Source organism: Helianthus annuus, chromosome 1 (assembly GCF_002127325.2).
Source record: "Helianthus annuus cultivar XRQ/B chromosome 1, HanXRQr2.0-SUNRISE, whole genome shotgun sequence".
Classification (NCBI taxonomy): Eukaryota; Viridiplantae; Streptophyta; class Magnoliopsida; order Asterales; family Asteraceae; genus Helianthus; species Helianthus annuus.
In genome coordinates, this window is record NC_035433.2 from 74,288,274 (window position 1) to 74,303,881 (window position 15,608).

Here is a 15,608-nt window from a genome sequence, read left to right on the forward strand (position 1 = left end):
AAGGAGGGGACATATGCAATTCTACATATAGAAAAAAAGTGGAGTTCGACTACAAAGTTCAAATTTCCTAAAAAAGTATAAAAAGTCATAAAACACTATAACTTCAGCCATAAAACAAACATAAAACCCACAAATAACAGAGTGAAGACTACTAAAACACCATATTCAAACCCTAATAATTCATAAAAACTTCAAACAAACCATCGTAGAACTATGAATATAAAACGCAACATGTTAATCAACAATTTACACAATAATGTTTTTCATTCGATTATCAGAGCCTTATTATCCAAAACACAAAATACAAAACACAACCCACCTATATGATGTTTTCGTAATCTTCGTTTTGTTAGTTGTGTGATTTGGTGTGTTTTATGGTTGACATTTTGATGTTATAACTTTTTACGATTTGGATTTTGTAGCCAACTCCTAGCCTATAGAAAAAAAATATACTTATACTTTACGGTCTAATCCGGTTTTATGCAGTCAATTTTAGGTATAAACCGCAAACCAAACCGTTCACTATGATTTGCAATTTTTGTAGCTAACCGACCGTAAAATCAAACTGATAACTGGTTTGGACGGAAACCGTGAACACCCCTAGTTCGTATCATATTATTGTTGCGTGATGGGTTTCACTTGGAAGCTTTTAACGCGTCGGCCACTCACACAGCATATAAATATGCTTAAAAATTCCCCTTCCACTTTCACTCTATCTTAAACACCTAAAACGAAACCCTAACAGCAACAACGATGTCTGGTTACGGTCACGAAGGAGATGGATCTGCTCCACCGCCCTCTTATGGCGGTACCGGCGGTGGCTACGGTGGCGGAGGAGGAGGTTACGGAGGCAGCGGCGGCGGTGGAGGAGGCGGTTACGGAGGCAGCGGTGGTGGATCTTACGGTGGAAATCGTGGAGGAGGCGGTGGATATGGCGGTGGTGGCCGCGGAGGTGGTGGAGGTGGAGGTGGAGGTTATGGTGGTCGAGGTGGTGGTGGTGGAGGATATGGTGGTAATTCGCAAAATCGAGGTTTGTAAATTACTGTAAATGTTGTTTGTTATGGTTTTATTGGAACAATTAATGAAATACGTGTTTTTGTTGGCTTTAATTTCAGGTGGAGGTGGTTATCAAGGCGGCGGCGGCGGTGGTGGTGGTAGAGGCGGCGGCGGTGGTAGAGGAGGAGGTGGTGGTGCTAGAGGTGGTAGAGAAGGAGACTGGCCTTGCCCTAATCCAGGGTAATTTGTTTATCTTTTGATCTTTTATGCACAATTGTGAATTGTACATACTTGTTTGTTTAAATCTTGGTATGCATATCATGACATTATTGCTATTGTATTTTGGTTGTAATATTTTACTTTGAGGTTTTTGTTTTAGTCATATCTGGAAAAAGAATGGGAGGCTTATACATGGCTTATGTTATTGTAAAATTGTACTTGCTTCATTTACTTGAGGATTCATTAAACTTATATATTAAAATTTGAACTTGCTTCATATTCACGTTTCTTTTAGAGATACACAGTTCTACAGAGGAAATTTTTTATTATTTTACTAGTTGTGTGTTTAACTGACTATCATCTGATACAGGCAAATACAATTAGGTTATCTTCTTTTTAATGTCATTTTTAAGTATTGTTCAGTTTATTGGTGGGTGAGTTTGCTTCACCATGTGGAATTGCAGTTCTGCCAACACATTAATGTTCTAATGTTGTATAATATTTGAATTCACTAATAATCATGGTGTTTCAAGACATGTTTATGATTGATCCTTTTGTGGTGATGTGATGATGTGTTTCGTTGTCTATAAAAGAGTGATCTATTCATCTATTGTTGCTTAATGTTTCTATATTTTTACTGAATCGTATAACGGATTACCACTTTTATATGTTTTTTTATTGAATTTTCAACTTTCAGAAGTAACTTACCTTTCTAGTTAGTAGAGTTGCAGTTTTTGTCTTCATGATTGCTATGATCAAATTGAATCTTATATTGTAATTGCAGCTGTGGCAACTCGAATTTTTCTTGGAGAACCGAATGCAACAAATGTGGCACCCCTTCTCCTGCTGGCTCTGGCAGTGGCGGTGGCGGTGGCAGTGATCGTGGCCGCAGTGATGGTGGCGGTTACAATAGAGGTGGGGGTGGACGCAGTGATGGTGGTAATTACAATAGGAGCAGTGGAGGAGGAGGTGGAGGCGGATATGGTGGTGATAGAGGAGCTAGGGGTAGCTATGATGGTGGAAGCGGTGGAGGAAGTAGAGGAAGTGGCGGTTCTTATGGCGGCAGCCAAGGACGAGACAGTGGCGGATACGGTCAGGGCGCTGCAGTCGGGTATGGCGGATCTGATAACACTAATAACAGTTACCCTCAACCACCCAACTCATATGGGTCTAACAACGCTTACGGAACCGATGCTGTTCCTCCACCTGCAAGCTACAATGGCGGACCAACATCATATCCACCATCCTATGGCGGCACTGGTGTTGGTGGTGGTGGTGGTTATGCTGGTGATTCTTTGCCCGATAATCGTGGCGGTCGGAGTGGCTCAGCAGGTGGGTATGCTGGTAGTCAACAGAATCAAGGCAGTTATGGTGCTCCTCCTGAAGAAGCACCTGGAAAGGTTAAACAATGCGATGAAAACTGTGACGAAACGTGTGACAATGCACGGATCTACATTTCTAACTTGCCTCCAGATGTCACCGTTGATGAGTTACGAGAGCTGTTCGGAGGCATTGGACAGGTAACTACAGCTTTAAAGTTTAATCTTTTCTACATTAACGAGCAGTATCCTTTTTTGATATTATTGTTAATGGAATCTGTATGCTTATGGTGTTTAACTGTTGTTTATAGGTTGGGAGAATTAAGCAGAAGCGAGGTTATAAGGACCAGTGGCCCTATAACATTAAGATTTATACCGATGAACAAGGAAAGAACAAAGGGGATGCTGCTTTGGTTTACGAGGATCCTTCTGCAGCACATTCTGCTGGCGGATTTTACAACAGTGCATCTTCTTTCTTAATATCTATTTAATTCTACAATGTTGCATTTTATGGTTACGTTTAATTGTTTTTTTCTTTCGCTAGATTATGAGCTGAGAGGTCACAAAATTAGTGTCGGAATGGCTGAGAAATCTGCTCCAAGGGCCCCTTCTGCTTATGGTCAAGGGTATGCTGTTAATTACATAAATATAGGATAAGAACATAACTGTTTCTAGGCTTCCGCAAGTCATTAGGTTTTCCAGGTCTTTGTTCTTTGCAAGTTAAGCCTAAAATGTGTGCTTGCTGTTGTATTGTGTTGTTGTTGGTCATTAGCAGTTGCCTTCGTCAAATGTTGAAATGACACTTTTACCTTCCATTAACATGGATGCTTCCAGTATTCTGTTTTGTGTGCCAATACTGAACTCTAGGAATGAGATTTTTTTTCTTTTCAAAATACCCATACCGGTACCCACTTTTATTGATTTTGGTATTTGGTACTTTCGGTATTGGTACGGGTACCGAATTTTACATAGATGATTAATAGTGCTCGGCGCACTCAAGGCGCATAGGCCTCGCCTAGGGCCTAGGCGCGAATCGCAAAAAAGTGAGGGCCTGAGAAAAAAAAGCGCATATAAATGAAATAAGAATGAAACTATATTATGTAATGAAAAATAATACTTCACATGTTTTTATATAACTAATATACTTAGCAGTTAAAATGATTTAACAAGTATCAAAAAACTTAAAATCTTTTAAAATAACGTAAACTTAAAAATACTTTGAAAGAAATAAGTATTGTTGAGCATGTATTGTAATTGTTATGTAATAGTACACTTCTGAAACTCTTCAGAACTTTTTCTGAAATCACATTTCAGCTAGCTAAGCAGCAAGTTTTAAACCTTTCATTGACCTTTGGTCATATACAAGTACAACTTCAGACTACATCTTCATTTTCTCATCGTCTTCTTTCTATCTTCTTCAAGTTTAAGCTAAATCTTTTAATATTTATGAGCATGAAACTTAAAGGCTGTCTAGAAAAATATTCCGGTAACTTATAGGCTGATTAAAGCTGAATCTAGCCGGAATATTGCCAGAATCCGGCCGGACACTCACCGGAATCGCGCCTAAATTGCCAAGAGGCGTTTTTCCGGCGCCTCGCCTCGCCTGAGCGCCTAGGCGCAAGAAGCGAGCACCTTTAATAACTACGGATTTTCATGACTTCTTTTATTATGCTTTATTTCGGATTATTTTATTTATAGTACTAGTATTGATTTTAACTATTTGTACCCTTATTGTATTGGTACTTGTACCGATTTTACCTATTTGGTACCCGTAGGTATTGGTACTTGTACCGATTTTACCTATTTGGTATCTGTACAAGTGCTAAAAAACAAAGTGGTACCAACACGGGTACGGTACCGAAATTTCCGTACCCGTACCGTACCAATATATTTGGTACCCAGTTATGTTCAGATTCGGTAACAGTATTTTCGGTACTGGTACGGCTACTTTACCGATCTCATCCCTACTGAACTCCCACTTCGAGGATATGGTTCATTACTACATTGTGGTTTCATTACTATTTCATTATATTCAACAATATGTGTCATTATGAACACCTAGTATTATTTGTTAATCATGTCGCCCTATTTTATGAACTTTCCTTTAGTTTTTAATAGGGGTGGGTCGGGCAGACTGGGTAATGAGCTCGAAACGGTATTTTAATAGCTTTCGTTTAGTAACTTTTGTCATACCTTTTGTTGAAGTCTGTATGATTGGTGCTATATATGATCTTCTAACACAATGGTTGTAAGAGTTCTTATGCATTAAAGATGCAAATTGGGGGACTTTTGACATGTTTCCTTATTAGCTAGTTTTTAGTTATACATATTAGAGATAAAACAGAATCATGTATGCTCCATTTATCACAAGAAAATAGGTTCAGGTTGCTTCTTCTATGGAATATGGATAATTAACAAGATAGTTTCTGGGCTCTTTTGTGCTTTTGTTGATTTAGGTGACTGTACTGTACAGCTGTACTAACATTGCTTGTTTGTGCGAACAGTGGTGGCGGTGGTGGAAGAGGTGGCGGCGGCTACGGTGGCGGCGGTGATAGACGTAGAGACAACAACAGAGATGGTGGGCCAGATAGGAATTATCATGGAGGAAACCGCTCTCGTCCATACTGATGAACAAACAAAACTGAGGGCAGTTAAATTAGAGTAAAACTGTGAACGAAAAGAGAGAAAGCTTTATTGTTTGCAAGGAGATTAAGAGGTAGGTTAAACCCACTTGCCCCTTTTCTCCTTCTTTTTATCTTTATCTTTATCTTATCTTTGGAACATGTTGAGTTGATCTGAATTGTGTGAAATGTTTTTATAGAGGCCAGTGCGTGCCAAGTGGATGATATTTGTACTCCAAATGCTTCTTTTAAGGTAGGTTGAGATTTTCAGGTGAGTGGTGTTGCTTTTGAATAACCTAGCTAGATATGAACCTTAAATTTTGTCAAAAAAAAAAAAAACCAAATATCCTGGACCGGTTCTCGTCTTCTGTTGTAAAACTGTCTTTTGGGCTTTTGCAACTGACATTTGTTCGCTCCATTCATACATATCTAGTTTTAGTATCTTGTTCGCTCCAAAGGCTTAGGATTGGCCTGAGATTAATTGTTAAAAGATGAGCTGGTTAAGTAACATGCCATAGGGATGACCTGTCATCTATAAATGGGTTCGTTTGGGTAAAACAAGAATTGCATATGGGTTCTTGTTTTTGGTTAACACAAAATATACAAGGGGTCAAAATTTGAGTATGTCCAAATGGGCCGCCTGTTTAGGTTAAAATTTGAGTACAACTGTTTTTTGAATAAAACAATTTAGAAGAGGGAGAGCTCTCAATCTTTTCAACATGTCTCGTTTTTAGCCATAGTCTTCTCGAATTGGGATGTTGGGATAAACATGTCCCGTTTTTAGCCGGTTGTGTTTGCCCGAAAACTGGTTATCACCAAAACTGGTTCAGCCACTCATCATGTGGACCCTGTTTCTGTTTGCACATATAGCTATGGACGTTTGGTCATCGAGACTAAAGTCTATGATGCTTGTTGTGTTTTTCTTTACTTTTGTTTTGTTAATTTTTTATCGACTATGTGAGGAAAGGGGGGCTGAAGTACATAGATCTGTTTTTTTGTTGTTTTCTTGTTAGTCATGTGGTGAAGCAGGGAGGAAAAGGAGCAATGATGATTGTTGAATGGCAGGACTAACATGCCCTAATGGCTTCCTCCTTTTTGACCTTATGTTGACCACTTAAACCCAAGAAATGTACACCTTTGTATGATTAATCAGAATATGGGATTAACAAACATGACATCCTCCGTTTATCAAGGATTCATTTGTTATCTGTTAAGGAAAGAATTAGGGTTTTAGGTTGGCAAACAGGTTTTGTGTTGACTAGTACAACTCATTTAATAAACATAACGCTTTTGGGTTGTCTTGACAAATTAACTTGTCATTATGTTTATAATTTTATTATAACCTCATTTTTTTTAGTTCCTGCACAATCTCATCACAACCTATTCATAACTTATCAACCCCGTTATCGTAGATAGATAAATGGGTTGAATTTTGTCTACCTGGTTGCAAGTGAGATTGAGGTTGAGGTTGATGTGATTTTGTGTAGATCGATTTCATGACGATATTTTTTTTGAACCGCAAAAGTTGTATGACCCATAAAAGAGGGCCAACAAATGTTGTAAAAACCCGAAGAAACATAATAACAAGACCTATAGAGAACATTCTATACAACTATATCTCCTATGTTAAAATCGCACCACCTTTCCGAATTTAAATTACGATATTTTGATCCCCTTTTGAGCCATAAAAACGAGTTTGTTTTTATATCTTCCACCATTCTAGTTCTTGAAATACTGTCATTGAACTCCTCATTCCTTGATTTCCATATTTACCAAAACGTTGTCAGAAAGACCATCTCTCTCACTTCCTTTCATTCCTTTGATCCCACAAGCGACTTGACTGATGCCAATACCTCGCTATACGAACTAAAAGAAGTTGAGGCTGGTATCTTCAACCAAACGACAACAGTCCACCACACGATCTCGTCGATAAACATTTAACTAGAAGGTGGTCATTTGACTACCTATATGCCACACCTGTAATAGAGCTGGTTTTGAAGTGATATTCCACGCCTATCGAGCTCAACTTTGTTGGTATCCTGTTAAGCCTTGCCTTTCAACAAAAATAGTTTACCTTTGGTGGTGCCCAACGGTTCCAAAATGGCCATATAACATCTGGATCTGATATGGAAGCCTTTAGGATCTGTTCTCTTCTCGAATAGATGCCAACGAGAAACCTTCATCTTCCTTTGATTTGCTTGTTTTAGGTTCGAGTCGAGCTCGAGCCAGCTTTGGCTCGGCTCAGCTCGGCTCGTTAACAGCCCTAGTTCTCGAATAGATGCCAACGAGAAACCTTCATCTTCCTTTGATTTACTGTTCTACACGTCTATCCCGTTTTTGAATTTGAACTGATTCAGTTCTTGCATTAATCGGCACAACCATGAACACCCGAAAGCCCATTGATTGCCATTGTCCAGCCTCTAAACACATTCTGCCACCTTGGTTCTTTTATTTTTTGCGAAGGAGTAGAGTGTAGGGAAGCGATCTTTTAGAGCCTCATCACCAAGCCAATTGTTAACCCAAAAACTTATGTTACTCCCTTCCCCCAGCTCGACCACTAAATTCTATTTTTAAGACATATTCGAGGCTGCAAATTCTTTTTTCCACAGCCAATATGTCTTTCCATACGCCACTGCACTTATTCTTAATCGGAATAAAGGGCACTGATCTCTGACTACAATGTATAGAGCTCACAACTCTAGCCCACAATGAATTCGGACTCATCTTGAATTTCCAAATCTTTTCGGGATTACCATTTTGTGCCATGCGATCAATCTAATCTTACCTCTCCCACCATTTTTACCCCACACAAAATCCCTCCTAATAGAATCGAGGGTTTTAATTACATTTTTAGTGCCATGAACATAGAAAAGTAATTATTCGAAAGTGCCCCCATCTCCGCTTTTGCCAACAAAATTATACCCGCGAAAGACAAATGTCTAGCTTTCTATGCCGAAAGTTTTGCATTAAATTTGCCCACAATAGGCTTCCAATGTTTAACCCTCTTCATGTTCGCCACTAGAGGCAAACGAACAAACGAGAAAGGCAACACCCCAACTTTATAATTCAAATAGCTTGCCATGCTTTCAACCTCTTCATCCTCCACAGTCACACCAATCCCAAACAACCAAGATTTCCCCAAATTTACCTTCAATCTGGAGGAAATATAAAAGCACCTAAGGATTCGGTTCATATTTTTTATATTTCTTTTGGATCATTCGTCGTCGCCATAGCACAAGCGTGATACTCGAGGGCCATTATTTGGTCCACCGCTCTTTGCATTATGACATCTAAAGCCTCAAGAACTATAATAAAAAGAAACAGGGATAATAGATCATCTTGGTGTAATCCTCTCTACATTTGAAACAAGACGGATGCCCGTCTAGACTTTAAGCATGACCCCACTCATTTCCTCCATAACAACGGGATATTCACCGCCTTCAAGTTGGAAATTAACAATTTCCAATTCACCGAGTCGTAGGCTTTTCCGAAATCAACTTTGAAAACAAACAATTTGTGTTTGCTACTCTTGGTCTACGAAATGATTTCACTAACAATAAGCGGCCAGTCTAGAATTGATCTACCCTCTACAAAACCAGATTGAACATGAGTCACGACATCGGCGATGACCGGTTTCATCCGCTTTGAAAGGATTTTGGTTTTTTACTTTGTACACAACCTCAATTATAATCAACACTACTATTTGACTATTTCCGCTTTTTATTTCGTTCTTGATACACAATATGTCTAGTAGTTAGGAACCATTCATCAAGAGTGTGTTGATTTGGTTAAAAATTGTGTATGTGCAATACGTCAATTTAGCTATACTTGAAATATAAAATGAATCAATTTATGTAACCAGTATAAAATTTGTTTATAGAGTGAATCCAAATGAATCAAATTAGGTAACCATTATATATTTTGTTTACTTAAATGAATGAGCACCACCAGCTACCATCTCTCCCACCACTGCGGCGCTGTGTGTCGTCAACTCATCATCATCATCATCATCATACTCGGTAAATCCCACCAATAGCAAAGCAAAGGTAGGGTCTGAGGAGGGTAAGATGTAGACAGCCTTACCTCTACCCCGTAGGAATAGAGAGGCTGCTTCCAGTGAGACCCCCGGCTCGATAGTAGCTTTGCATCAAGCCTTGGACAGAAGACACAAGACACATGACACTCAACAACCGGGACAAAGGCCGATTAGTGCTTGTATCCCCATATCTTTCGGCTATCAACGCCACCACACGATGCATGATTAACCGTCCGTCGCTTTTAACGTTATTTTCACGATGTAAAATAACGTTAAAATTAGTGCAATTTCACTTTTGCTCCCCGAGCGCCCACACATATACATTATATGCGCACACCACAAGTGGGGGCGACTGTTTGTCGTCAACTACTAAGTTGCTATCACCCGTCACCATTGCGTCCAATGACGGAGCTTGAACGAAAAATCAGTGGGGGCCGGACTTTCAAAAGCCAAATCGGTGGGGGCCAGACTCTAAAAAAATTCAATACTTTAGGCTAAATAAAGTAATTTCGGTAAAATTAACTGTACAAGCGAAAAATTAGTGAGGGCCGGGCACCCCCGGGCCCCAATAAAGCTCCACCCTTGATTGCGCCTCCCACTGCGGTTGTCACTGTCACCATAAAAGTAACATAGCTGGTAAACTCATTTTGATACCCTTTTTTCAATCACTGATTTGAGCTAGAACCCGCTTTGACCCGGACCAAACAGGTACTTCATCAAAATGATTAGTTTGACTTTGACATGTAACTTTTTATTATAAGAACCCGTTACACAACCCGACCAACCCATTTTAACATGTTCACCAAAAACATTGAAAAACATGTTTTGGAATGTGAAATAGTTGGTGCTTGTATACCTTGGTGGATATTTGAGCAACCATAACATAACATGGGCGGAGGTTAGAATGGGCCAGGGAGTGCTCAGGAGTATAAATTTATGCGTATTTCGTCAGAAAGTTTTATACGTACGCCCCTTTAAGATGTAATTTGAGCAATAAAATATCTAAGTCAAGAAATAGCAATACCAATGTTAAAAAGTTAATAAAGCATATATAAATATAAGAGATCATTTCATATATGTCATAATGTCATATAGAGCATGAGATTTAAAAATACCAAGATAATTCTAGATACTTGATTCCAAAACCAAAATCTAAACGTTCAAAAATATATTATATACCATATGCATTACGGTATACTTCTGTAATATAAAATCAGTAACCAAAAACTATGCTTCCATAATAATATCAGGGGGATCAAGTCGACCTTGGACCTGCTTCGGCTGCAGCTGCCGCCCTTGCTCTTTTCCCTGCATCAACAACTTCCACCTGGAGCTTCTTGATTTCATCAGCCATTAAGATCTTATAATTCTCCATTGCCTCACTTTGTTTAATGTTACTGGCATGCACTCTTTTCTCATGCTCAATTATTTCCCTGCATGCACAGTCACAGTCACAATCACAAGCACAAATTAGTTGACTGTAAAATCCAAACTGGTAATCTGATTATTTGTGTGGGAAACTTGTAATCTTGGGTAACCAGCTTATAGCTAGCTACTTATTCCAAAATGACCGTTTTGTTTAATTCGAATACAATAAGTCATTAACACCCAAAATCAATGTACTACCGTTCGCCTGAAAAAGGTAGCAAAATGACCGTTTGTTTAAAAAGGTGGCAAAATGACCGTTTTGTTTAATTCGAATACAATAAGTCATTAACACCCAAAATCAATGTACTACCGTTCGCCTGAAAAAGGTAGCAAAATGATCATTTAATCTGAATAGTGATACAATAAGTAACTAACACCAAAAATCAACGAGCTATCGTTCGCCTAAAAAAGGTAGCAAAATGGCCGTTTAATTACTCGCAAACTTCACACAAGGTTTATGCTTGTGACACCTTATGCAAATCCTACATGAGCCGTGAACGAAAGAGATGTTAGTTTTACAAAAAAAATGCCCGGACTCAAATACCACTAAAGTGTTTCCAGTGTTTCAGTTGTTTGTAGATGAAAAACTCTAAACTGAAGCATGTTTGGGTGAGAGAAATTTCTATCTAGGCAGCCTCCACCATGGCAACTAAACTAAAAACAAAGACGCGAGCTCCCAATTTTCAAAGCACACATTACAAGTTTGTTGATACAAGGTACGTGTTACGCAGGGCCGCCCTGAGAATTCGTGTACCCTGTTCGAGCTCGAAAAAACGTGCCCTTAGGCCTTAACGAAATTGGGTATTGGGAGGTCTAAACCTAATGACAATGGGCTAATAACTAATCTAAACCTTAAAAATAGTTTTGTAAGTGAGCCTATTTTGGTGTTTGTATGGGTATACCTTATTAATTTATTTTTTTTATATATACATATCAATTTAAAAAAAAAAAAACGTGCCATTCGAAATATCGGGCCCTGGCCGGTGGTGTTACGGTCCAAACAGAAGAACTGAACCTAAAAGACTAGTCTGGTCGGTGAGAAAGCCCATTTGGTCTATAAACCCCACGTATGTTGCCCATACAACATATGTGTGACAAATCTCATACGTTACAATGGTTTCAGTATGTGACAAACCAGATATTAAGACTATGTCCATTGGTGACCCAACCAAACTCAACCTTTTATTAATAAATAATATCTCTTTCTTCCAGCTACACAACCCAACCCAACCCTACTCAATTTTTAACACACATTCACAACCCATCACAACCTAAAAATATATGTTTTTTAACGAACTCGGTTTTTAAAAAAAAATTATATCGGGATGTCACAAAAAAAAAAAAAAAAAAAAAAAATTAAGAAATACCATGTATTTAGTTTTTTTCTTTTAAAGTTTAAATATTATAAGTTATTTGATTAATTATATTATTAAGGGTATTAGTTTGGGTTGCAACCAAAGTTGCTCTACCAACCGGGTTGTCAACTTTGGTTGATATGAATTTCTTTTCTAATTTTTTTAATTACTCAAACGACCAACCTAAAATTAGGTCACCAATGAATATAATTATCTTGTTAAGCACTAGGTTCGCATTTTTATGTTATAATCAGAAATACATGATTAAACATTTAACTTAAAATTAACACAAACCAAAATGCCTGAAAATATAACACCCCAAACAGAATTGAAATCATTAGGGTTTTACAAAATAATAACTTCATAAATATTAAGTGATTATTAGTTTTTTGTTACCTTCCTCTTTGAATCTCTTTCTGCATCGCTTCAATCTCTGATTTCACCACCGGAACCTGCTTCCACTCATCGGAAACATTATCCACGTCATCACGAACCTTCTTCAACTTCTCATCAAGCTCCTCCTTCTCCGACCTCAATTTCCGCAACTCACAAAGAGTTTCAACCAATTTAGCAGTCGATTCACCGACCAACTTCACCTCAGCCTCCATCTTCACCGCCTTATCGTAAACCTCACGCGTCTCCGCGTCTCTCTCCGCCTTCACCTTCACCGCAGCGGCGGAAAGGTGGCGGAGCTCCTGCCGCGCGGCGGAGAGTTGTTGTGACAGCAAAACGTGCTGTTCCGTTAATCGGTGGTTCTCGAAAAGTAGCGGTTCGAGTTCACGGTGGCGTACGGCGGTGGTTGTACGATCTCCGGTGATGAAATGAGGTGGTGGATTGAGGTTTTGATGGAGGTTTAATGCGCTTGGTGGAATGTAGTTGTAGTTTCGCCCGTCCATGGTGGTGGTGGTGGGTAGATGATGAAACAGTGGGTTGATTACGGTTGATAGCTACAGCGCCACCCTGTTCACGGCGGCGTTGTTATTTGCACTCTGTTGTCTGCTATACTTACACCTGGCTTTTATATATATTATACACGTCAGCATTTACAAGTATTGTTGTTATTTTTGGAAATTAAGGGTTTTCACTCAAGACTTTTTTTTTTTTTTTTTTTTTAATTTTTTCAATTTTGAAAAATGCGAATTGTGGTTTATGAGAACGCGTTATGGGGTGTTAGTGATAAATGGATGTAACGGGGTGTGGGGGTTTATTGTTGGGTGTTGTGAGTGATGACCATTGTCACCAAAAAAGGTTGTGAGTGATGAAAAATGGTTGATGACATGACGGAACTTGATTGGGTGCTTGTGAGTGATGGAATTCTATCACTAGTGACCACCTCTACTCCCCTAAGAATGGTGATTGTGGAATCGAATCGATTTCATGTTGTGATATGTGTTTTTACGTGTTTACCTTTTATGGTGTTGTGATATTATATGTGTTTACCTTTTTAAGATAGTTGTTAGTGCTTCGAAAGTTATTTGTTAACTAGGGTTTGTGTGATGATTCAATTACGAAAAAATTGGGTTTTCCTCATGTACGTGCATGCTTAGGGTGAACGGGGCGCCCTCGGGATGGCGTGCGGTGAGTGAGTTCCCCGTTCGGGAACACCGCCGCCGACCCCTCGGGGAGGCTAAGCGGGGTGTGGTCTGCGGCATTGATTCACCGCGCACAACTTTTCAAAGTTTTGATTTTTTGAACGTTTGGCAACGGATATATGTTAAAAAAATCCAATTTTAACCTATAAATACCCCATTAAATCTATTTTTTTACCACACAAATTTTCAATCTTATTCCTCTAAAATTCTTTCAAATACAACACAAAGCCAAAACGAGCAATGGAGAACCAACCCCGCGAAGCCAAGAAAAAGTCCGTCGGCTCTAACACTAAGAGAGTCGGAGGCTCGCGATCTCATAACGGAACAACGCGAGACGATGAGAAACTACGCGCACGATCGAGATATGAAAACATTCCTCAAGCCGCATGACGATGCTCGCCGGAAATGTTGTCGTTCATCGTCGCCCGAAAGCGCGAGATCACTAACAAGTACGGGTGGCCGTGCAATTTCTAAAATTTTTATATAGTATTGCGATGTAATTTTTATTTTATTAAATGAAATGTAATTTTTTATTTTATGTAAATTATGTTTTACTTTTTATAAAAATATTTTCTTAATTAAAAAAATAAAAAGAACAAGTCCCCCAAGAGAGGAGTGCCGCCATCAAATTGAGGGTGTGGGAGGAGTTAAGTGGGGAGTTGACGTGGCGCGTGCTAATTGGCTGTGGGTAAGAGAGGTCAATCCCCACTTAGGCTATAGGGTGTGGGGATCATGGTTGGGACATGATTTGCCACCTAGGAACATGAATGAAAGGTTACACCACCCCCTTGATTGATCCACCATGGTTTGCATGGATTAAACCATGACAACCATGGTCCTTCTTTCCATTTTTCAACAAATCATTTCCTTTTTTCTTTAGACAAAGATAAATTAATAAAATAAGGGGCTAGTGGTTTGAGTTATGATCACACCCTTAGGGTAGTGATTTTGAATGGTGAATTAGATGTGGGTTACATGGCACTAACATGGAGGATCATGATGATCTTAAGGGTCATGACCACACACTATAGCCTTAGAAAAGTGCCCCTTACACCCTTATTTACATTGACATTAGTGTTCGTTTTGGGTACGTAGAAACTGGAAGTGAAGTTATATATAAGAGGACAAAGGCATCGGAAGAAAACACATTTTTAGACACATGCTTAAAAAGTGGATACGCAAATCTCATTCATATATTATTTCATAAGACTTTTTAAGAAATAATTAACCGACAAAAATCACTTAAATTGACTGGTTTCTACATTCTAGTACATTGGGAGCATTATTTTTATGGATTTTAGAGACTGTTTAGCTAATAAAAATACATTAAAAAAGTAATGGACAATAGATGTTCTTGAATCGTTGCTCTCAAATCTTCACATGTCCAAGTCAATATTGTCCATAACCGTCATTTCGCCAATATTTTATTCGCCAAGGGCGTAACCCTTTGAAACAATCGAGTGAAGTTCGTGGACTTCTATTACATGTAAATCTTGAACTTGTCAAGGATTCATTTGAAGTTCATTGTTTCAGCCAAATAGGCCAAGTTCACATTCCAACTTTGATGACACCCATGGTCTCAATAAATATATATACATGTAAAGAGTCTTATATGATTCGAAAATGCGGAGTGAGGTTTACACGAATTATTTATCACTATTTATCTGTGTTTAGAGGCTCATTGTATGTGTGATGCGTCTGTGTCCTACTTTCCACGATGGCAGCTCCCTCCAGTGTCTTATTCTATTCCTCTCGCTCTGTTTGTGTTCTCGCAAATGTTAACGTTTTTGGTATAATTAGAGTTTGTTCAGTGCTCTTGCAATGGTTGATGACCATAAAGTTGATGTTTAGGATGTTCGAGCGCTCTTTTCTTTCAGTGAAAGAGATGACTTTGTTTGTAACAATGGTGATTGTGGAATCGAATTGATTTCTTGTTGTGATATGTGTTTACCTTTTATGGTATTATGATGTTATATGTGTTTACCTTTTCTAGATCGTATTTGTTAATGATTCGAAAGTTATTTGTTGACTAGGGTTTGTGT

General features: G+C 38.7%; 2 protein-coding genes across 7 annotated transcripts; one reads left to right on the plus strand and one right to left on the minus strand.

Annotated features, from left to right (window-relative positions):
- The first annotated feature begins 670 nt into the window (after positions 1-670).
- Positions 671-6,463, plus strand: LOC118481934 (transcription initiation factor TFIID subunit 15b-like). 6 transcript variants are annotated; one of them, XR_004866371.1, is made up of 8 exons: positions 672-1,030; positions 1,116-1,236; positions 2,000-2,735; positions 2,846-2,996; positions 3,079-3,160; positions 5,039-5,250; positions 5,356-5,426; positions 6,169-6,463. XR_004866371.1 is itself a non-coding variant. In XM_035977270.1 (6 exons), the coding sequence occupies exons 1-6, from the start codon at positions 754-756 to the stop codon at positions 5,160-5,162; spliced, it is 1,491 nt and encodes a 496-aa protein (XP_035833163.1). In that variant the 5' UTR covers positions 671-753; the 3' UTR covers positions 5,163-5,596. The 6 variants fall into 6 exon arrangements, 1 of the variants encoding a protein (XP_035833163.1); XR_004866370.1 differs by having other exon boundaries at positions 5,356-5,408; XR_004866367.1 differs by having other exon boundaries at positions 671-1,030; positions 5,039-5,426.
- A 3,832-nt stretch (positions 6,464-10,295) lies between these two features.
- Positions 10,296-12,976, minus strand: LOC118481938 (protein FLC EXPRESSOR-like). The gene is made up of 2 exons (XM_035977278.1): positions 12,371-12,976; positions 10,296-10,624 (listed from the first exon to the last, which is right to left on the minus strand). Exons 1-2 carry the CDS (start codon positions 12,868-12,870, stop codon positions 10,447-10,449), a joined length of 678 nt encoding a protein of 225 aa, XP_035833171.1. The 5' UTR covers positions 12,871-12,976; the 3' UTR covers positions 10,296-10,446.
- Between the last annotated feature and the right edge of the window lie 2,632 nt (positions 12,977-15,608).